At 35.1% G+C, this 23,633-nt stretch overlaps 1 protein-coding gene across 6 annotated transcripts in view; it reads right to left on the bottom strand.

Moving 5' to 3' along the window:
* Nucleotides 1-4,255: 4,255 nt before the first annotated feature.
* Nucleotides 4,256-23,633, bottom strand: part of SGO2 (shugoshin 2) — a 68,249-nt gene continuing 48,871 nt past the window's right edge. For all 6 annotated transcript variants that reach the window (XM_053215527.1, XM_027053789.2, XM_015077965.3 and 3 more), the window contains 4 exons: nt 19,713-19,840; nt 15,376-18,570; nt 14,263-14,413; nt 4,256-4,577 (listed from right to left, as the gene is read on the bottom strand). In XM_053215527.1, the coding sequence (XP_053071502.1) occupies nt 4,562-4,577; nt 14,263-14,413; nt 15,376-18,570; nt 19,713-19,840 (3,490 nt within the window). In that variant the 3' untranslated portion in view covers nt 4,256-4,561. The remainder of the gene's footprint in view (nt 4,578-14,262; nt 14,414-15,375; nt 18,571-19,712; nt 19,841-23,633) is intronic.

The following is a 23,633-nucleotide window of genomic DNA, read 5'->3' as shown; positions in this document are numbered from 1 at the left end:
TCTTTATTACTTTCTCTTACAAATTTTCAGAGCATCCAATGGTTTTTTTTTTTTTTTTGAGTTATCATTATGAATTTGTGACTTTTTGTAGAATGTGTTTTAATCAGTAATAGTCTTTTACTAATGTTCAGTTTGTCCCATCTTAGGGCAATGGAAACACCTTCAAATTCGAACTCGTGTCATTTTGATATGGTCACATTCATTTTTAATAATGTCCTTGTTTTTTGGAACAAGACATCCCAGGCTCACCTTGTTTATATTCTGTCCCAGACTTGGAATCAGCCATTTCTCCAAAGACCCCTGGTTTCTCTGATGGGAAATAGTATTTAGAAACCACAATCTAGATGCTAGAAGTACTCATTGTTAGTCAGTTATCACTGTTTCTAGATATTTTTAGTGGACAGAGCTAGAAAATATATAATTTTTAAAAGAGTGCAAAAAGCATGAGTTCACACTAATATTTCTAATTAAAACTTAAGATTGCAGAGTTTGATTCTGGAACCAAAGATTCTAAACTTCTGAAAGATTCTGAAATCTAATTGTTTTAATCTGTCCTTAGATCTATTTCATAATAGCCACATTGATATTTTAGCAGCAGTGAGACTAGTAAATGAAAGTTTGATTTCATTATAGTTCTTTTTATTCTTAGAGTGTACCCTTAATAAAGATACAAATTCAAAATGCCTTTTGTAAGATTGGGTATCTCTGTCACCAACCTTTTAGTTATTTTCATTCATTTCAGTTGGTTTTTGAGTGATGTTACTTAGGTTGTTTCTTTTTTCCATTTTTGTTATTACAAACCATACCATAGTGAAATTTTTGTATTTTTTCAAGAGAATTTTACTATAGTTTCCTAAAAATGAGACTACTTGGTTGTATAATTGTATATAACTATGTAATTTTGCTGGATATTGTCAAAATCTTTTCTATAAAGTTCGTGTCATTTTGTATTCCCTCCCTCAATGTACCACAGGAACTAGCTGAATAATAAAAGGAAGAGGCTGGAATTATTAGAATCTAGAACCTAGGAGACTGAGAGGGTACTGCTCAGCCACTGTTTAATACCTCAGGAGCTAGGAAAGGTCTTCTAGGAGTAGGAACTCAGATCTCAAAGATGGCTCATGGCACAGGTGGCCAGAATACCTCGAGCCTGAGGGAGTCTCCCTGAGGAGCTAGGCCTGAGGCCTGTGAAGAGTCACAGCCCAAGTAGTGTCGGTACCTCCAAGGTGGTATAATGAGGTTGGTATGCTAAACCAACTGGTGTCAAACAAACTGCTGCCCCCGAATGAATCACCATTGCTGAGGTAATGCTGAGAGGAAAAACAAGCAAATAAGGAGGAAGAAACAAGTCCTTTTTCCTTCTTTCTGATTTTGTTTCTATCACCCCTTTTTGACAGAAGCTAAAATAAGTCAGCTAGCAAAGAAAAAACGTAATTTGTACAGTTCCAGCATCACTTAGCAAGTTATAAGAGAGGTGGGCTTGGAGGTAAGACGACAGCTGGAACATACTAAAAATTGAGTTTTATTCCATGAAAACAAGAATGTTTCAGGATCAACAAATTAGTGAATATAGTTTGTCATATTAATATACCTAAGGAGAATAATCATATACCCATTTTTGTGCTAATTATTAACCTACTATGTTTTAGCTTCAAATCCATGTCTCCAGTTTATTAAGGCCAGGTCTTTGCAAACCACATTTTTCCTTTGCCAGGCTCCCTTTCAGCTCCCTTCCCTGCCTCCCTTTCAGGCAATAGGAGATAGAAGCAAACTGTTAAGTATGGAGGAGGAAAAAGTTTGCTGCTTCCTGTTTGCTTCTTGTTCCCATCAGTATCATCACAGAAATGGCACACCCTGGGCAACAACTGACTTCAGAAGCAACAGATGGCCTCAGTCTGCAACTTTTCCACACTATCAGACCAGTGTTGTCATAGTCATTCAGAGAAACAGCACCAACTTGTTGCATACCTTCCCTAGAGTCCTGAAACTCTTCCTTCAAGCCTTTAAGTTTCAATAATTCTATCCTTTTCTCTTTGTTCCCCCAACCCCAAAAGGTACCTCCCCCCTAGTTACTTCCTCTGACACTTCAGTGGTCCCTTTTGCCTTTTCAGTTCTTGTTTAGTTCTCTAGTATAGGGCTAACAATTTATAAAATGATTGTGGTTTCTATCTCTTGGCTGGACCCTAACTCACAATTTCTATCAATTCCAAAAGTCACTTGACAAAAGACTCAACACTCATTTGTGATTTTAAAGAAAGCACTCTAAAATAATTGATAAATACTTTAATGTGATTATAAATTGTATATAACAAGCTCAAAACCCAGCATCTTACTTAATAGGGTAATATCAGAGGCATTCCCATGAAAATCAGGAAGAAGACAAGGATAATTATTCTCACTACCATTAACATTTTACTTAAGGTGGCAGCCATGCAATTAAACCAAGGAAAGGCATAAGATTTGGAAGGAGAAAAAAAAGAGGTAAAGAGCTTAGTTTTCAGTCTGGAAAATACTATAAACAGTGAGAATTTAGTAATTAACATGCAGAAATCAATAATCAAGGTATATGCAAATAATAATTAGAAGAGAGAGAATCAAAGGGAAGATCCCATTTATATTACCAAGAGAAAGACAAAATAGGCATAAATTTATTAAGAAATATGTAAAAGCTCTAGGAGGGAAATCTCAAAACTCCCCCTAAAGTCTACAGACCACGGTAGCAGGAAATAAACAGACACAAAAGAACAGACTATAAGAACAGAAAATCGAGAAATAAATTTAAGTGCACATGAAAATACAACATAAAAAAGAATGGCATTTCAAACCAGTAGTGGAAAACATGGACTTTCTAATTTTTTTTTTTTAACATTTATTATTATTGAGAGACAGAGACAGAGCACAAGCGTGGGAGGGGCAGAGAGAGGGGGAGACACAGAATCCCAACCAGGCTTCAGGCTCTGAGCTGTCAGCACAGAACCCGACGTGGGGCTTGAACCCACGAGCAGTGAGATCACGACCTGAGCCGAAGTTGGATGCTGAACCGACTGAGCCACCCAGGTGCCCTGAAAACATGGACCTTCTAATTAATGAGGGAGTCATTTGGAAAAAGGTGGAAACTTCATTCATATCTCATATAACAGGAAAAAATCCCCATGGATCAGAAATTTGAATGTAAAATCAAAATGAAACCGTGGGTACATGTTTTTATAATCTGGAAGTAGGAGAATTGTTTCTTACTGTGACCAAATTCCACCAGCAATAAAAGTCTCATAGAAGGGAGAAAAAATAGAAACAATAGGAACAAAAATATAAGACTGGAGACTAACTCTAGGAGGTCCAAAGTCTTCAAGTAATAGTACATGAAAGAGAACAAAGACTGCCGGGTGCCAAGCTCTTAAACACTGTGTAAACCGTTCCTTTAATAAGGCCTCCATTCAAACCACATTGTTGGTGTTATGAGTAAGTTCTGTGAGATTTTATACTCCTACAGCAATTCCTCAAAGTTTGATCCTAGGACAGTCTGCTCTAGAATTATCTGAAATGTTTGTTAAAAATGTAGGTTTCTAAGTCCACCCTTTTAGTTGTCAGATATTATGTAAGCAAGCTTTTCGATCTAGGCAGAATAGAATTTGACTAGTCATTTGAATACACTAAGCTATGTTCACTGATCTCGGATATGAATAGGATTTATTACTTTGTACTACTGGTGTAGTAAGCAATCTTTAAAATAAAGTTATAAGGGGCACCTGGGTGGCTCAGTAAGTTGACCATCTGACTTTTGATTTCAGCTCAGGTCATGATCCCAGCCAGGGTTGTGGGATTGAGCCCCATGTTGGGCTCTATGCTGAGTGTGGAGTCTGCTTAAGATTTTTTTCTCTTTCTCTCTCTCCCCTTCTGTCCCTCTCCCCAGCTCGTGCTGTCTCAGTAAAGTAAAGTAAAGTAAAGTAAAGTAAAGTAAAGTAAAGTAAAGTAAAGTAAAATAAAATTAAATAAAAATAAATGAAAGTTATAAAAACCAAATTTAAAAGAACCTGAAAGGTTAAGCCCCTCAGCCAAGTCATCAGATTACATATAATGGAAATAATTCAGAAATCAACACCTAACAGGTAATTCTGAAAGTATAAGAATGAAGCGTGACAGAAAACTGGCCAGGGCAGAAGGCAACTTTTAAAATCTTCTGTGTGTTCACATGTATTGGATGGTTTAAAAACAAAACAAGATAGCTTGGTAAGCAACAAGATAACCAATGAAAAAATTTTTCACAACACATTTTATTTGGCTAAAAGGTTAACAGCTTTTGCTTAGTTAATGGCTGTTCGGTTGAAAGAGGCTTACACCAACAGGAAGATAAGTTATAGGCTGACCAAAATGATTACAGAAGTTGAACATTACAAAATAGATACTCTATGCACATACATCTAAACATAAGAATGAATAAATTAATACTCATGAAAAGGTGGGGGTAAAAAAAGCTTTCATCATGCATTTCATCTTCTTGATCCTTGTTTTGACTTGTTATGGTTTAAGAATTCAAAAAAAACCCAGATTCCATAAATTCACGTCATCTTCTCATCTTCCTGCAAAGTAGAAAAAAAGGAAGATAAACAATACTAACAACACAAAGCTAATACTTTTGCTGTGAAGCATGGAGAAAAAAATGGCTACGTCATATAATTTGGAATACTCTACGATTGTGGGAATTATAAAATAGGGGTTAAGAAAAATTGACTAGCTTAGATTTTACACATTACATACTTTACTATATATTTCTTTTTTATTATTATTTGGCATACATAAAAGAGAATATGAAAATGTATAACTTAAAAACAATCAAATAAATGTTGATGTACCTACCACCCAGGTTAAGAACTAAAATGTTACCACACCTCAGAAGCTTCCAGTGTGCCCCTTTCTGATCACATCCCCGACGTCCCCCAAGAAGTAACCACTGCCCTGAACTGTGTTTATCTCCTGCTTGTTCTTCTTTAGTTAACTTGTTTTTTTTCAACACCTTTATTCATTTCCAAGTCTCTCCTTCACTGAAACATTAAACAGTCTTATTTTATATTCTGTATCTAATCCTGCTATCAGTTGCTTCTGCTGGCACCTTGTTCCCTTGCATGTGTAGGCTTTACTATGAGGTAACTGCTCATTTCCCTCAGAACTTTATCTGTGGAAAATTTGTTGATGACTGAGATGAAGGAGAGCCCTAGAAAATATTTATATTTGCTTCTGACAGACAAAGGGGGCACTACAAGTCATTGACTAATACTAAATCCTCAGCTTGAGGTTTTCTGTGACTTCCAGATACTGTGATTTCCAGCTGCAATGCAGGAGAGTTTGATTTTGGTTACAAATTCTCAGAAGATTTTTTTTCTCCTCAGCTCAGTACCAGAGTTATTTCCTGGGGCTTAAAAAAGCTGGTGGTAAGGTTGTTTTTAGTTTGCTCTCCTACTGAGAGTAGCTTAACTTTATTGAAGGTGATCTACTATTAGACTCTTCATTTTAACTAAACCTGAGGATATGCCTTCTGTCCTCAGCCCCATAAGGCTATGTGAATCCAATACTTAGGTTCACTTAATTAGAGAAATGCCTTTGGGCAAAAGCCAGTTTCAGAGTCCACCTACCTCTCTGGGTTCCTGCTCTCATTTAGTTTCTGATATGAACTTTCTTTTCTTCTAGCTAACAGATTTGTTCAAGGGTTTTGTTTGTTTTGTTTTTTTAATATTTTACCTAGTAATTTTATTTTTAGGTTGACCATGCACCTGGTTGGTCACATTATAAGAAGTAGAGTTGTATTTATTCTTTACATTATATATATGTTTTTTAGATAAGATGTACACGCACGGGGCCAAATTACAAAGTATAAATGGTAGATATAAAGTAGGTCTCTTTCTCTCCTTTGTACTCCTCTCCAGAGCCAATGATACCACTGCCTTGGGTAATTAGATAGAATTTAATAATTCTTTCAAAAGAGTTACCTATTCTAAATATAGCAAAATGCTGTAATGAAATAGTATTCTATTTTAATTTAGATGTACTGGGCATACAGATTATTTGGTTAATGGTTTAGCTGGTAAGTGTTTTAAAAGCAAATATCACAATAAACATTTAGTATAAATACTAAGAATGATGACAACCCAGCTGCCTTTTATTTTCTTTTTGGATTGGGCATGGCATCCAGCAGGTATATATCACAGCTTCTGATAGGCTCCCAGTGAGGACAGATCCTGAATGAAACTGCTTCAATGTATTATGGAGTGATCATCATAAGCATTGAGGACAGGCGAGGCAGAAGTTGTCAGGAAGGCAATACAAATACATTTTTTAAAGTCTTTATCTTTTAAGTCCCAAAGCATTGAATAAGTGAGGAGATAGAAAATCTAAGCAATGTAGGGGTAAATCTTAACGAATATACATCAAACGAATATACATCAAACTCTATACTCTGATAATAGAGAATACATATTCTTTTTCAAGTACTCACAGCACAGTTACAAAAGCAAACCCAATACCACATTATGAAAAACATATACCATGACCAAGTGAGATTTATTCCAGGAATGCAAGTTTGGTTCAATATTAGAAAACCTGTTATCATACACCATGTTAATAAATCTAAGGAAATAAAGCATACTATTTTTTCATAGATACTGAAAAAGTCCTTGACACAATGCAACACTCACCCATGACTAAAACATTCAGTAGACATTGAGGGACATTTTCTTAATATCATAAATTATATCTATATCTATATCTATATCTATATCTATATCTATATACACACACACATACACACACACACACACACACACACACACACACACACACACACACACCTTCATCCTAAAGCCATTATCTCATTTAATGGAGAGACAACAGAGGTATTTCCACTCAAGTCAGGAACAAGCAAGAATGCCCACTATTCCTGTTACTATGTCAAACTATACTTGAGGTATTAGCCAATGCCATTAAATAAGAGAAATCAATCAGAGGCATATGAATGGGTAAAGAAGTAAAATTAACTCTATTCTCAGATGATTTCATAGTACTCCTCAAGTATTCCTCTTCCACTGAGTTTTATTTGAAAGAATCAATGGGATACAGAATAAAGGAAATTTAGTTAAGTAGCAAGTTATAAACTTACACAGAATTCAACACCTTTCATACTCACAAACAATAAATACTGAGCATGATTATATATGTCTAAGTTATATGTCCATTTATAATAGCAACAAAGAAGACTACCTACAAATCAACTTAACAAGAAATGTGTAAAACCTGTATGAGGAACATTTTTAAACACTTCTAAAGGTTATACAAGAAGACTTGAATAAATAGAAAAGACATCTGTTCTTACACAGCACAACTCAATACAAAGATTGAGTTCTCCCTAAATTAAGGTAAAAATTCAATGCAATCCCAATAAAAATACCAGCAAGCCAGACCAATCGTTTTTAACTCAGGACAATTTTGCTCCCTAGGTGACATTTTGCAACATGTAGAAATATTTTTGATTAATTTAAATGGACGGGTACTACTGACATTTACTGGGTGGAAGGCAGGGATACTGCTAAATATCTTACAGTACACAGAACAGCCTCCCACAACAAAGAAATATCTAGCTCAAAATGTCAATAGTGCTGAGGTTGAGAAACCCTGAGCTTGCCAAGCAAATACTAAAGTCTAAAGTTCTATGTAAAAATAAGCATGTAATAACACCCAAGGAAACAATGAAAAACTATGAGAAGGCAGTAGCCTTACCAGACATTAAAACATCATATAAAGCCTCTATAGTAGACAGGTAGATCACTGCAGTAGAATAAAAAGTCCAGCATTAGACCCCCATCAAATACATACAGAAATTTAAAATGTGACATGTTTGACATCTCAAATCTTTAGGGATAAGGATGTATTTTTTAATAAATGAATGGTGCCAGTACAGATGGGTAGCCTTCAGAAAAAAGACTAAATTAGATCCATATCTTACATCTCATGCTAGAAAACAAATTCTAAATGGACTAGGGTTTTATGTAAGAAATGAAACAATATAAATACTAGAAGAAAATATGGATGAATTCCCCTTTAATCATGGCAGAGGGAAAGACTTTCTAACCATGACTTAAAATTCAAAAAGAATGAAAGAAAAGATTGACAAAAATGACTATATAAAAATTTAAAATGTTTACATGATTAAAAATATAAAGTGAAAAAATAAATGATAAACTAAAAAAAAATACTGGCTACACATACTACAAGGGCTAATATCCCTAATACATAAAGAATTCTTAATAACTGAGGGGCAAAAGACCAGAAACACAATGAAAAAACAAAAAAGTTATGAACAGACTAAAAGATTATATAATGACCCCCAAGCATGAGAAAAGCATTTAAATTCACTTACAGAGAAAGGCAAATAAAACAACACTAAGATACCATTTCTCGCTTATCAGAGTGGCAAAAATTTTTAAATATGACAATATATTACATATGATTACAATGTGGGGCAACAGTGCCATAGGCTGCAGCTGGTAATGCAAATTGGTACTAGCTTCTGGAAGGAAGTGTGGCAAGACCTAACAAAACTACATGTGTTCATTTTTCACCCCTGCAATCCCACTTTTAGGAATTTACCTTGAAGATACACTTCCAACAATATGAAAAGATATATGCACAGATTATTCAATGTAGTATTACTTATAATGGCAAAATATTGAAAACAACCTAAATGTGCTATAAAGGAATGTTACTGCATGACTATAGTATATCTATACACAATTAAGTATTATACAGTTGTAAAAAAAGGATAAGGAAAATCTCTACAAATTGACAGGGAATGATTTTCAGAATACACTGTTAAATGAAAAACAGCAAAGCCCAACAGAGTAGCTATAGTATGCTACCTTTATGTAAGAAAAAGGGGAATATAAATGGATCTATATTTCTTTAGGAAGGATAAGCCAGAAACTAAAGAAACTGGTTACCCCTAGGAGGAGGTGTATAGAAAAAATAGGATAGAAAGAGAGGGTAATGGGAATAGGGTAGATGAGATAAAGTAGTTGACATTCTCTGCGTATACCATTTTTTTCTCTCTTTTTTTATATCCATTCATTTATTCTGGTTTATACTCAACCACCTGAGCCACCAAGGCACACTTCTGCATACACATTTTGAATAGCTTTGATTTGTATAAACCAAATATTTCACATACCTCAAGGTAAACAACAAAACCTACCAAGAAACAGAAGAAAATGGAATACCAACAATAACAAATGTACCTAAATAAATTACAAGTGAATAACATAACTACTTTGGAAAGGTGTTATGGTAAGGAAAAGAACTAAACCATGACAAAAAGAACCAAATCTAAGTGTTATAATCTAGTTAGTAAATATGTTTCTCACAGGGATAGGAGTCAGCAATTCTGAAACTACTTTATGTGTATGCTACAAATGAAAAAATAAGGAAATGTATTATAGATAATGAAAGCCATGCTTCTTGCTGATGAAGAAATCATGAATAAGCAAAGCTAAAATGAACCCTGTGGTGTTGAGCTGGAATCAGAGATAACAATATAAACTCATTGTTTTTACTACATATACAAATAGAAAAATATGAAAGTGTGTATACGTAGGGATTAGCATACATACATACATTTCCTAGCTCTGTCTGCTGAGAGGGCCTAACAGCAATGACCCCTGTGGTAACCAGCCTCTAAGAAGATCCCTCCCAACACACTCATAATGATGTTCATGCCCTTGGGTTAACTCCCTCTCTTTAAGGAACTGTGACTCGCATTTAACCAATATGGCAAAGGTGATGGGATGTCTCACTTCTAAGATGACATTTCACCATATAATACTCTGTTTGCTAAAGGATTTGCTCTACAGACTCTAGTTAGCTTTGAAATAAGGAACCATTTTGGGAGGCCATTTGGCAAGGAGCTGAGAGTGGCCTCTAGGAGTTGAGGACAGCCTCCAGCCAACAGCATGAAGCTGGGGCCCTCTGTCCCATAACTACAAGGAAATAAATTTTGCCAACAATCTGTGTGACCTTGAAAGCAGATTCTCCCACAGTGGAGCTTCCAGATGAGAACCATCTTGGAAAACATCTTAATTACAGCTTTGTGAGACATTAAGTAGAGCACCCAATTAAGCCAGTCCAGCTTCCTGGTCCACAGAAACTGAGAGTAATAAATGTATGTTGTTTTAGGCTACTAGGTTTATGGTAACACTGTTATGCAGTAATATAGCCAACTAATGCAACACAATATAAATATTAAAAGTACCCAGTGCCCAGATCATGGTTTCTAAATAAAATTCTTCAATCAAAGGAAACAGGATCTTTAGAAATGTGTCTGATTTGGGAGTTGGGGTAGGAAAAACACTAAGATGACCCTCGAACATCTTGTGTCAGAAAGGAAGGAAGCGCTCAAAATATAGTATGGTCTTGTTAAAAGAACACAGAAGGAAGCCACCATAAAGGAAATCCTAATAGCCAAGCTGGAATTATCTGAGCAATAAAATAACTATTGATAGTATTAGATTTTAACTTACAGAATAAGCATCTATGAGTCAACAGTGATATAAATAAATGAGAGAGAAAGAACAGCTTTTCCTTACAGAATTCCAATAAATGTAGAAGGAAAGAGGGAGACAGAAAACCACTATTAGGAAGACATAGAACTGTTGTAGGCAAGATCCATCAATGGATGCTAAAATTAGTGGGTCAAAGTTTGAGGAAAAACAGGATGCACAGATTCAAAGCAACTTCTCCAATGTTCATCACCGACAAAGGAAAAGATAGTAACTTTATAGTGGAAAAAAAAAACAACCCAGCAGACACCTCCTCAATCAAGTGATCAAGGTTAACATTATGGAGACAAACTGACACGATGAACCCCCTTCATATGATGCAATGAGGACACACCATTTCTGCAGAATTCTTGCCCAAAATGCAAAACTGCATTGTAATCATGAGAAAACAAAAGACAAACCAAACTAAGGGATATTCTACAAAATAACTGACCACTAGTCTTCAAATTGTCAAAGTCATAAAAGGAAAAGGAAGGAATAAGGAACTGTCATAGGCAGGAGGAGGCTAAGGAAAAACAACAACTATATGCAAGGTAAGATCCTGGATTCTAAAACAGCAAAGGATGATAATGGACAGCTATCGTTTACAGTTGACAATAATGTGCCAATGCTAATTTTCTAATTTAGATCATTGTACTGTGTTAAAATTAAGCAAAGCTGGGTGAGGAACCTCTATGCTATTTTTATAACTCTTTGATAAACCTAAAATTAGTTCAAAATAAAAAAGTGTAACTTGCAACTCAGTAACAAAAAAGATAACCCAATTGAAAAAAAGGGAGAAAGATCTGAATACATTTTTCTTTGAAGAAGATATACAAATGGCCAATAAACACATGAAAAGATGCTCAACATCATTATTCATCAGAGAAATACAAATCAAAACTATTACATGCCACTACTTTACACTCATTATTATGGTTAGAATCATCAAAAACAAATAACAAGTGTGCAGGCAAGGAAATTGAGAAATCAGAATCCTCATACATCGCTGGTGATAATGTGAATAAAATGGTGCAGCAGCTTTGCAAAACAGTCAGCAGTCCTCAAATGATTGTTTTAAACAGAGTTATCATATGAGCCAGGAATTCCATAACTAGGCATATACCCAAGAGAAACCAAAACATATGTAGACACAAAAACTTGCAAATGATCTTTATAGCAAGATTATTCATAATAACCAAAAGATGGAAACAAACAAATGTCCATCAAGAGACAAGTAAATAAATAAAATGTGTTATTATCTATATGATAGATTATTATTCAGTCCTAGAAAGAAATGAAATACTGATACATGCTATGACAATGGATAAAACCTGAAAACATTATGCCAAATGTAAGAAGCCAGTCACAAAGACCACATATTATGATTCCATTCGTATGAAATATTCATAAGAGGGAAATCTACCGAGATAGGAAGTAGGTGAATGGTTACCTAGGGCTGGGGGGTATGGGAATATTGGGTAATGGCATGGGGTTTCTTTTTGAGATGAAGAAATGTTCTAAAATTGTGGTAATGGTATGCATATCTGTGAATATACTAAAAAAACACTGAAGTATATACTTTTTTTAAAGTTTATTTATTTCGAGAAAGAGAGGGAGAGCACACATGAGCATTGGGGAGGGGCAGAGAGAGAGGGAGAGAGAGAATACCAAGCAGGCTCTGTGCTATCAACACAAAGCCAGACATGGGGCTGGATCCCACAAACCGTGAGATCAAGAGGCAGACGCTTAACCAACTGAGCCACCCAGGTAGCCCTGAAGTATACACTTTAAATGTTGATATGGATGGTGTGTGAAATAACTCGATAAAGTAGTTTTATTTAAAAAATGCTTTGATCCTTTATTTCACTTTTGTTTCTCTTCTACCATAACTCCTTTGTATTGCTACCATGTGCTGGTTGTCTTAAAATACCTGTCAGAACCATCAACAGTTTTCATTTATAAAAGAAGCAAACACTGAAACAATGCAAAGGACAAAAACATTTAAGACTACTTTTCTCTTTTTGAAAATATGATCCCAAATATGATCAGGTTCTGCAAAACAAGCTACTTCATTTACCCTTTTTTTTTTTTAATTTTTTTTAACGTTTATTTATTTTTGAGACAGAGAGAGACAGAGCATGAACGGGGGAGGGTCAGAGAGAGGGAGACACAGAATCGGAAACAGGCTCCAGGCTCCAAGCTGTCAGCATAGAGCCCGACGCGGGGCTCGAACTCAGAGACCACGAGATCGTGACCTGAGCCGAAGTCGGCCGTTCAACCGACTGAGCCACCCAGGGGCCCCTTCATTTACCCTTTTAAAAAAAATGAGGGGCGCCTGGATGGTTCAGTTGGTTAAGCGTCAGACTTGATTTTGGCTCAGGTCATGATCTCACAGTTTGTTGAGTTTGAGCCCCACATCGGGCTCTGTGCTGAGAGCTCAGAGTCTGCTTGGGATTCTCTCTCCCTCTCTCTCTGCCCCTCCCCTGTTCATTCTCTCTCTCTCTCTCCAAAATAAACAAACATTTAAAAAAAAAATTTTAAGTGAGATTTTCAATAAAATACACGTACAAGGCATCTGGACATTTTTTGAGATAATTAAGGGAATTTGAATAGGGATTGGTAATTAGATGACAGTAAGAGATTGTTGATAATTCATATTGATAATTGATGTGATCATGGTTTTCTAGTTTTGTTAAGAAGTTTGTTAAGAAGTTCCTTTTTTTAAGAGAGATATATATAGAAGTGCTTTTGGAATAAATGACCCAATATTAAGGATTTGCTTTAAAAATACTATAACAGGGGTGCCTGGGTGTCTCAGTTGGTTAAGCATCCAACTTCAGCTCAGGCTCAGCCATGATCTCATGGCTTGAGCCCTACATTCGGCTCTGTGCTGACAGCTCAGAGCCTGGAGCCTGCTTTGGATTCTGTGTCTTCCTCTCTCTGCCCCAACTTGTGCTCACTTGTTCTCCCTCTCAAAAACAAATAAAAACATAAAAAAAAAAAATACTACAACAAAAAAGGACAGACGAAATAAATAAGGCAAAATATTGATAACTATTGAAGCTGAGTGATGTATAAATAGGAGGCGTACTTGTTCTCTTTGTTGGGGAAATTTGATATTTAAAAAATTTTTTTTTAACGTTTATTTATTTTTGAGACAGAGAGAGACAGAGCATGAACGGGGGAGGGTCAGAGAAAGGGAGACACAGAATCTGAAACAGGCTCCAGGGTCTGAGCTATCAACACAGAGCCTAACGCGGGGCTCAAACTCACGGACTGTGAGATCATGACCTGAGCTGAAGTCGGATGCTTTACTGACTGAGCCACCCAGGCACCCCGGAAATTTGATATTTTTAAAAAGAAAGAAGACTATTAGTCTTTAAGGCCAAAGAACAAATAAAGCCACTTTCAATTTTTCTAGGGAACAAGGTAGAAAACTAATGAAGATAACAGACATGGAAATAGTGCTATGCAAATCACAGACAGCAGTTTTTTACAAAGCCTGTTCAAAGAATAAAAGAAGATATTTCTTCAAATCTCATCTAGATCATTACTGTGGTTGTTATATATCAAAAATCTACTGATATTCAGAAGTGTTCAAATACAATTCAGGCAGGAATTTCTTTTAAAGCATATATTTTATATTATCATACTGAAATCACTTTAATATCACTGAAATACTTACCTTTTGAGATTTGGCTCTTTTAAATAGAGAGGAGTACACCTTCTTCTTCGGCTTGGTAGCTCTAAAGATGGATTTTCTGACTTATTTTCAGCGTTAGCAGTGTTATTTGAAATAAAACTGGTATTTGTCAAGTCCTGCAGTGTTCTACCACCTGAAAAGAATATTATTTTCACTATAAGCATAGAGAGAGAGATACGGGATATCTCCCATATAGAAATAGATATGGGATATTTGTGGTTTGCAAATAGCTGACAGCAAATTTTTAAACTTAACAATCATCAAGTTGTAATTTTAAATATTATAATAGTAGCACTGAAATTATTTATAAATCAGGTGTTTTTTCCAGCAATGAGAAGAAAAGAGATTTAATATTTTAAGCAAAGTATCAAACTATATTTTATTCTGAAACCACATATAGGCTGATAAAAATTTTTCACAAGTCACAAGTCTTGATTCACAGAATCATACAAATTACTGCACATTCATTCAACATTTGTTATCGATTGTTTACTCTGAAAGGCACCACGAGGAATATAGAGATGAAAGATGACTCACCAATCCTCTATAATGGCCTGCAACTCAAACTTTTGCACTTCATCTGCTTCAATATTCCTTCTATCTGGAATAGCTTTATACACCAAAATCCTGGTGTTCTCAAACTTGAGAAGGTATCTGCACCCCCATGTTCATAGAGGCATTATTTACAATAGCCAAGATATGTCCATTGATGGATGAATGGATAAAGAAGTTGGGTGTGTGCATGTATGTGTGTGCATACACACACACACACACACACAAATATATAGAACATATATATTCTATTTGCATAGAACATATATATACACGCTATGAATATTTTTCACCCATAAAAAATGAGGAAATCCTACCATTTGAAACAATACCAAAAAAAAAAAATACAGAAGGATCTTGAAGGCATTATGCTAAGTGAAATAAGTCACACACACAAAACAAATACTGTATATTGTTTCTATAGATCAGCTACACAGTTAAATATTATTTTACACTCCATAAAAATATCAGGACATACTTTACTGGTTAAATGAAAAAAGAAAATACACTTTTAAAACTTGATCACTTCAGCTTTTGACCTACCTATTTCTGATTTTTGTGTTCTCTGGTTGACTTTGAATTTCATCCCTTTCATCTTCTCATGTACATCATCTGTTACTTGAAAGATTGGTGAGCTCTCCAGGGCAAAACTTTCTTTTATTATCAGATTTTTACTAGAAGAAACACTTAGAGGTACTGAATCCCCAGGAACACTGTTAAAGGAAGAATCTTGTATGTTAGGTGAATATACCTGAGACAAAGATTCAAATGCCTTTGTGTAAAAGTCTGGCTTCATTTTGACAACTTTCTCATTTTCCAAAATTTTTTCCTCATTAGCCTGTTCAGATTCAACTGATATTCCCCGATCAGTGTCAGATATTACCTGCATTACTTCATGGTTATCTGAAGAAGGATAGATGAAGATCTTCCTTTTCTTTGATTTAGATGCCGTTTTGTTAACTTTTCTAACCTGGCACTCTCCTTCTTTTATCACTTCCACAAAGGGAATGTTTTTCTTTTTTTCATTCAGAGTTGTAGTTCTTTCCTTTGGATTCTGCTGCTTACCAGGATCAGAATCTGCTTCATTAGTAATAGATTTTAAACCTGATTCTGAGACAGATGTCTGTAAAGAATCTGCTAACTGCAAAATAGATTTTTTACCTTTGGCCAAAATCGTTGTCTTTCCTGAAGATTCTTTCCCATGCTTTTTAACTAGTTTGTAAAGATTTGAAATTTGATCACAGTTTTCCTTTTCATGGCTATCAATTTCCATAGAGTACCCACTGATAATACCTTGGCATTCAAGTATTTGTTTAGATTTATTTACTTGAAAATCCAGACCATTTATATAGCTTTCTTGATCATGCACATCTTTATCATTATCCCCATATATGGGGCACCTTTCAGAAATTATTTCTGTCTTCTGATTTACTTTCTGCCTAAGTTTCTTATTTATTTTTGATTCATTCTGTTGAGCAGGTCGCATATCAGTGACATGCTTTTTCAAATCCAACACATTCTGTGTCTCATAATCATACAAATTTCCATTATTTTGTGTGGAAAGATAAGCTGTTTGTAATGCACTTGTGACTTCTAGGTTTTCATAAATAGTTTCTTTATCTGTTTGGGATAGGGAAAAGAAGTTACCTTCTTCTGGGTCATGCACGCCTTTTTTTTTTAACTCATTTACTCGGTTCATTTCTAAAATTATTTCTGTCTTCCGATTTACTTTCTGTCTGAGCCTCTTATTTATTTTTGATTCATTTTGCTTTGCAAGTGGCATATCGGTAACATGTTTTTTCACCCCCAAAATGTTTTGAGTCTCATGACATAGGTTCCTATTACCTTCAGTGGAAGGATCAGCTATCTGAAATTCATTTAAGTCTTCTGGGTTTTCAGGGATGGTTTCTTTTTCCTTTTGGGTTAGAGAAAGTAAGTTATCTTTTTCTGGGTCATGTATGTCTTTGTCATTATTCTCATATACTTGGTTGATTTCAGAAATTATTTCTGTCTTCCGACACACCTTTTGCCTAAGCTTCTTATCTATTTTTGATTCATTTTGACAAGTAGGTTGCATATCATGGATATGCTTTTTCACTCCTAGAACATTTTGAGTCTCATAATCGTATAGTTTTCTACTATCTTTGGTAGAAAGGGCAGGTGTTTGGAACTCACTTGGGTCTTTTAGATTTTCAGGGATGATTTCTTTATCTTTCTGGGTTAGGAAGAAAGAATTACCCTTTTCTGGGCAATACACATTTTTGCCATTATCTAAATGATTCATTTCAGAAATTATTTCTGTCTTCCGATTTACTTTCTGCCTGAGATTCTTATTAACTTTTGATTCATTTTGCTGAACAGGGTACACATTAGTGATCTGCTTTTGCATATCCAACACATTTTGGATCTCACAATCATACAGGTTTCCATTATCAATGGTGGAAACAGCAGGTTTTTGAAACTCATCTGAAACTTCTAGGTTTCCAGACATGGTTTCTTTATCCTCTTGGGTTTGGAAGGAAAAGTTACCTTTTTCTGGGCCATACACATCTTTACCACTATCCCCATATACTTGGTTTGATTCAGAAATTATTTCTGTCCTCCGATTTACTTTCTGCCTAAGCTTCTCATTTATTTTTGATTGATGTTGCTGAGTAGGTTGCTTATCAGTGACATGCTTTTTCAAATACGACATATTCTGGGTCTTATAATCACATAAACTCCCATTATCTTTGGTGGAAAGATCGGCTGTTTGAAATTCACTTGTGACTTCTAGGTTTTCAGAAGTGGTTTCATTATTTTTTTGGTTTGGGAATAAGTTACCTTTTTCTAACTTATGAATCACAAATGTCTGTCTAGAAACTTTACTTTTATGATAAGCTACAGAACTCTGACCCATATCAAATTTACTCTCCTGCTGGAATTTATCTGAACTTTGGGAGAAAGAGTTGGTTTCCTCTTGTTCATTTGTTACATGCATTCTCTTCTTTTTTTTATTATGCTGTATACTTTCTCTGTCATCTTGATCAAAGCCATTATGAAGGGTTACTTCCTTCAGTATGTTCAACTGAGTCAGCTGCTCAGCACTGAAAATAAAATTTGGATCTTCTGAATTCCCTTTGCCATCCACGACAACTGATTTTTCTTCTGGTCCATTTTCAATCTTTTCCTCAATATCAATATCTGAACTATTTTTAAATTGTCTCTTAGATCTTTCTCTCTTTTTTTCAGAACTTGAATCTTTCACTTTTCTGAAAGTTTTTATTTCACAATCATTTGATTTTTTATCACTTCTATTTTTAGCGCCTGTTGAAACTGTAACAATTTTGCTTACTTCACCAGCAGTTAAATCCATGTCAGCATCATATACAGTTTTCTGCAACTGATAGTCATCACTACCCTGAAATGGATTCATGTACTCTGCAGCTGGTTCACTTGTAGACTCAGATGAGTCAGGAAGGCACTGTATGTTTCTCTGCATTTTGATATTTGTTTCATTAGTACAATCATTTATCTCATGCCAATTAAATTTTCGACTTGAAATCTGTTGTTGACCTAAATCCATCACATGAAGACTGTCAGTAGAAGGATTATTTGATTCCCAAGATGATACACGTTTTTTCCTTTCAGTTATATTACTAGGAGATGGTTTCTCCTTTCTGTGGCTGATTAACTGGGCATTTCTAATCTCACTCATTAGAGAATTCTTGGAACTTTGGTCTGAGTGGAAATGATTTTCTATAAAATAAGAGGAAAGAAAATTCAGAAATAAGTAATGGCAAGGAATTTGTTATTTTAAACAAATTAGATTAAATATCAAACTGTTTCACAGAGAGGATTTCTGACAATATGTTCTGTTCAGATACTATAAAGAATCTACACTAATGAAAATAAAGTAGAAATGATCAGAGTATTCACAAGTCATTACATTTGTATCTATGGAAAATATATACTTAGAATTCACTCTATCTTGGCCCCAACAGTACTGGGGAATATAGCTGATAACAGAGCCATTAGCATGTATTTCTAAAATGGGAGGAGGCCAGCAAATGAACCCAAATAAAAGTAATAACTCTGATAAGGATTACTATCAAAAGGCTATCAGCAGGCAGCTAATATTTATATAAATATTTATGTGAAAATTTATGTGTATAGATATATACACACACACACACACACACACACACACACACACATCAATTTTTATAAAGGAAAAACAATTCTAAGTTCTAAATGAAATATACCTATGGTTCTATAATCCAATCTGTAAATCTATGACAAATACATAAGCCAGACTCCACTGAAGGATTATTATTTTAGAAATAACCACATAAATAAAACATAAGTGTCATCATTTTCTCTGGCTCAACCATTTTCCAGGCCCAAGTTTTTGTTTTGACTATGATCTTGAAAAAGTCACTAAATCTATCTAGACCTCCAGTTTTATTGTCTATGAAAAGGAGAGATGAAACTAAATAAATATATGGTATCTTTCAATTCATAAGCTAATAAGATACCAAGAAAAGCTCTTCAGGATGATTCATTTCTAAATATTGCTTGCAGAATAACAGTATTAGGCCACTGTGGATCTGTCATTTGTCAGCATGTTTCCTTAAAAATTAAATTTTTCACCAGCAGTTTTAAATGGTAGAAGTTAGCATATCTATAACATAAGAGGGTCCAATTTATTAACTGCATATACACCTTGGGCCTCAAGAAAAAAAATCCAATGAATGTAACTTTTTAATACTGATATTCAAAATTAATACTGATATTCATCTTTGGGAAGCATAGCAATAGAAGAAATATGTCTGAATCATCTAAACCACACATATGATGATTATTTTCTTTAAGAAATAACAATTCCAAGTTATACTGACTTGATAAAGATTGTCTTGTTGATACTGAAAAGGGAATATCAGGTGATGTCTTTGCTATAATATTGTCATCATATTGTATTTTCTCTTTATCATCATCATCATCATCATCATTTGAAGTTAATGGAACCCTAAAGGCAAGTGGAAATGAATGAATAATTTTGTATTTTATAAACATTATTTAGAAAATTACATGGATAGTTCTTTTTTATATTCTATTTATTTAAGATCCAACCATAAACCCACTCTGGTATCTCTCTGTGTTCAATGAAGACAACTATAGGTAGGAAAGAGATAGTTTCTAATAGTATAGAACAGGAATGCTTCTTACTCCCAGAGCCCCAGCGGCCTCAAAAAGAAATAATTGATATAATCACTGGTTGGCCATTTAGGATAATACTAATTAAATGAATAAAGTTCAGACATACTTACAAATACTCAATCATATGTAATATTTGTTTTCTTACAATTAATTTTATGGAATACCCAAAACTCTTTCTCTAGTTTCAAAGAAGTACAATTATATGTAAAGTTATGTGTGAACTAAAGTTAGCTATGTTTCCAAAAGGCATCCATGTAAACTAGAGCCATATTCCTAGAGTAGTTAGTTAAATGTAGTTGGGGGTGGAGGGAAGACAGTAACCTACAGAAATAATTTGATAAACTGACCTTGAGTTCAAAGAATGAGGATTAATATCCTCCAACAATAAAGACTTTGCCTTGAATGCCAAACAAATCACAGATATTTAAAAATTATTGACAATAATAAGAATAAATATTGACAAATATTTGTTAAAAATTTAAAAGCAACAAATAAAATACCCATTGGGAAGTAATTTCTATGCCACTTGAAAAAACAAGTCAACAAAAATAAACAGAGAGGAGAGAGGTTCTGCTTCTGGTAATGGCTGAATAGCTATTTTTAAGTCAACTCTATCAAACATAATGACTATAAATTCTGGATAAAATATTTTTAAAAAATGGGGTGCCTGGGTGGCTCAGTCAGTTAAGTGTCTGACTCTTCATCTTGGCTCAGGTCATGATCCCACAGTTGGTGAGTTTAAGCCGTGATTTGGGCTTGTCAGCTCAGATCCTGCTTGGGATTCTCTGTCTTCCACTCTTTGCCCCTCCCTCTCTTTCTCTCTCTCAAAAATAAACATTTTAAAAATATGTACATTTTTAAAAACAACCCGAAGTAACTGGAAAGTAAACAAAAAGCACTTAAAAAAAGATGAGCTTACAACCTCAGCCAGTGCCACATTTTTAAAAAGTTAGAAGTCTACATTCTTATTGATTCAAGGTCAAAATTAGGGATAATTATGACAGCTGCAAAATGTGTGTGATGGGGGAAATAACAGATGAGATAGAGAGGGGAAGGCCAAATTTTGTGTGTAAACTGCTGACCCATATCTGGCTGACCAATCTCTGGCTGACCCATAAATCACAAATATGTGAAGAAGATTCCAACCAACCCCGCTAAGGATAAATGAACTGAAATGAGATTTCATATGTTGCCCCTCACAGGGAAATAATAAATTTGAGTTCAGACAAGGTAACTGCCTAAAATAAAAACATCAAACTTGTTGGAGGAAAACACCTGAATCCAGACTTTCTACAACAAAGGATTTACAATATCCAGGATACAATCCAATATTATTCAAAATATAAAGCAACAGGAAAAAGTATTCAAATTCAAGAGAAAAAGATAACCGACAGAATGATCCTGATATAAAATGATCATGAAAATATGCTCATTATGCAAATATTCTCAGTATCATTAATCATTAGGGAAATCCAAATCAAAACCACAATGAAATACCACTTCATACCCACTACAATGGCTGTAATCAAAAGGACTGGTAATAACAAGTGTTGGTGAGGATGTAAAGAAATTGGGTTCCTAATACTTTGCTGATAGAAATGTAAAACAATGCAGCAGCTTTGGCAAACAGTTTGGTGGTTCCTCCAAAAGTTAAACATACAGTTATTATAGGACTCAGTAATTCTACTTGTAGGCATAAGCTGAAAACTATGTCCACACAAAAACTTTGTATGAATAGTCATAGTATCATTGCTCATAATAGCCAAAAAGTAACAACAGCACAAATGTTCATTAACTGATGAATGGGTAAACAAAATATGGTAGATGCAAACAACTGAAAATTATTCTGTCATAAAAATGAATGAAGTACTAATACATGCTACAACATGGATGAAACTTGAAAATAGTATGCTAAGTGAAGGAGGCCAGACACAAAAGGCCACATATTGTGTGATTCCATTGATATGAAATGTCCAAAACAGGCAAATCCATAGAGACAGACAAAAAACAGATTAGTGGTTGCCAGGGGCTGGAGAAGAGGAGAATGGGAAGTGACTGTTGATGGATACAGGCTTTCTTTCTGATTTAATGAAAATATTCTGGAATTACACAGTGGTGAGGATTGCAAATTTTGTGAATATATTAAAATCCCCTGTGGGGCGCCTGGGGGCTCAGTTGGTTAAGCATCCAACTCTTGATTTTGGCTCAGGTTACGATCTCCCAGTCATGAGATCAAGCCCCACATTAGACTTTGTGTGGAGTGTGGAGCTGGCTTAAGATTCTGTCTCTCCCCTGTGCTTGCTCTCTAAATCAATCAATCAACCAATCAATCAATCAATCAGTCAAGTCCACTGTACTATACACTTTAAAAGGGTGTATTTCCACTTATGGAAAACTTTGTTATGTGAACTATATCTCAATTTTAAAAAATAAGTAGAAGAAAGGAAATAATAAAGAGCAGATACTTGGGGCACCAGGGTGGCTCAGTCAGTTAACCATCCAACTTCAGCTCAGGTCGTGATCTTGTGGTCTGTGAGTTGGAGCCCTGCATTGGGGCTCTGTGCTGACAGCTCAGAGACTGGAGCCTGCTTTGGATTCTGTGTCTCCCTCTCTCTCTCTGCCCCTCCCCCACTCAGATTCTGTCTCTCCAAAAATAAATATACATTTAAATAAATAAATAAATAAATAAATAAATAAATAAATAAATAAAGGGGCAGACACCAGTGAAGTATGAAATGGAAGAAAAACTAAAAAGAAATATTTAAAAAATCAGAAGCTGGGTCTTTAAGGGATCAATAAAACTGACAACACTATGGCTAGCTTGATAAATTAAAAAAAAAAAAAAAAAAGAGATACAAATTACCAATAATGGGGATGAGAGAAAGAACCTCACTACAGACCTCACAGACAATTAAAAGTTTAATAAGGGCGGGGTACCTGGGTGGCTCAGCTGGTTAAGCACCTGACTTCGGCTCAGGTCGCGATGTCCTGGTTTGTGAATTCGAGCCCCATGTCAGGCTCTGTGCTAACAGTTCAGAGCGTGGAGCCTGCTTCAGATTCTGTGTCTCCCTCTCTGCCCCTCCCCCACTCACGCTCTGTCTCTCAAAATGAATAAACGTTAAAAACGTTTTAAAGAAAGTATAATAAGGGCATTTTATAAACAACTTTATAACAAAAAACTTGACTGCCTAGATAAAATGGATGATTTTCTGGAAAGACAAACATTTTCTAAATTGACTTAAAAAGAACTAGAAAATCTGAAAAGCTCCATATTTATTTAAGAAATCAAATTAATAAATTAAAAACTCGGGCGCCTGGGTGGCTCAGTCGGTTAAGCGTCCGACTTCAGCTCAGGTCACGATCTCGTGGTCCGTGAGTTCGAGCCCCGCGTCGGGCTCTGGGCTGATGGCTCAGAGCCTGGAGCCTGCTTCCGATTCTGTGTCTCCCTCTCTCTCTGCCCCTCCCCCATTCATGCTCTGTCTCTCTCTGTCTCAAAAATAAATAAAACGTTAAAAAAAAAATTAAAAAAAAATTAATTAAAAACTCACATCAAATTACCTATCTTATTAATTCTTTCAAACACTTACTGGAGAGATACCAGT

This window comes from Acinonyx jubatus, chromosome C1 (genome assembly GCF_027475565.1).
Source record: "Acinonyx jubatus isolate Ajub_Pintada_27869175 chromosome C1, VMU_Ajub_asm_v1.0, whole genome shotgun sequence".
Lineage (NCBI taxonomy): Eukaryota > Metazoa > Chordata > Mammalia > Carnivora > Felidae > Acinonyx > Acinonyx jubatus.
Note: the sequence above shows the minus strand (reverse complement) of the source record. Positions and strands in the feature narration are given on the sequence as shown.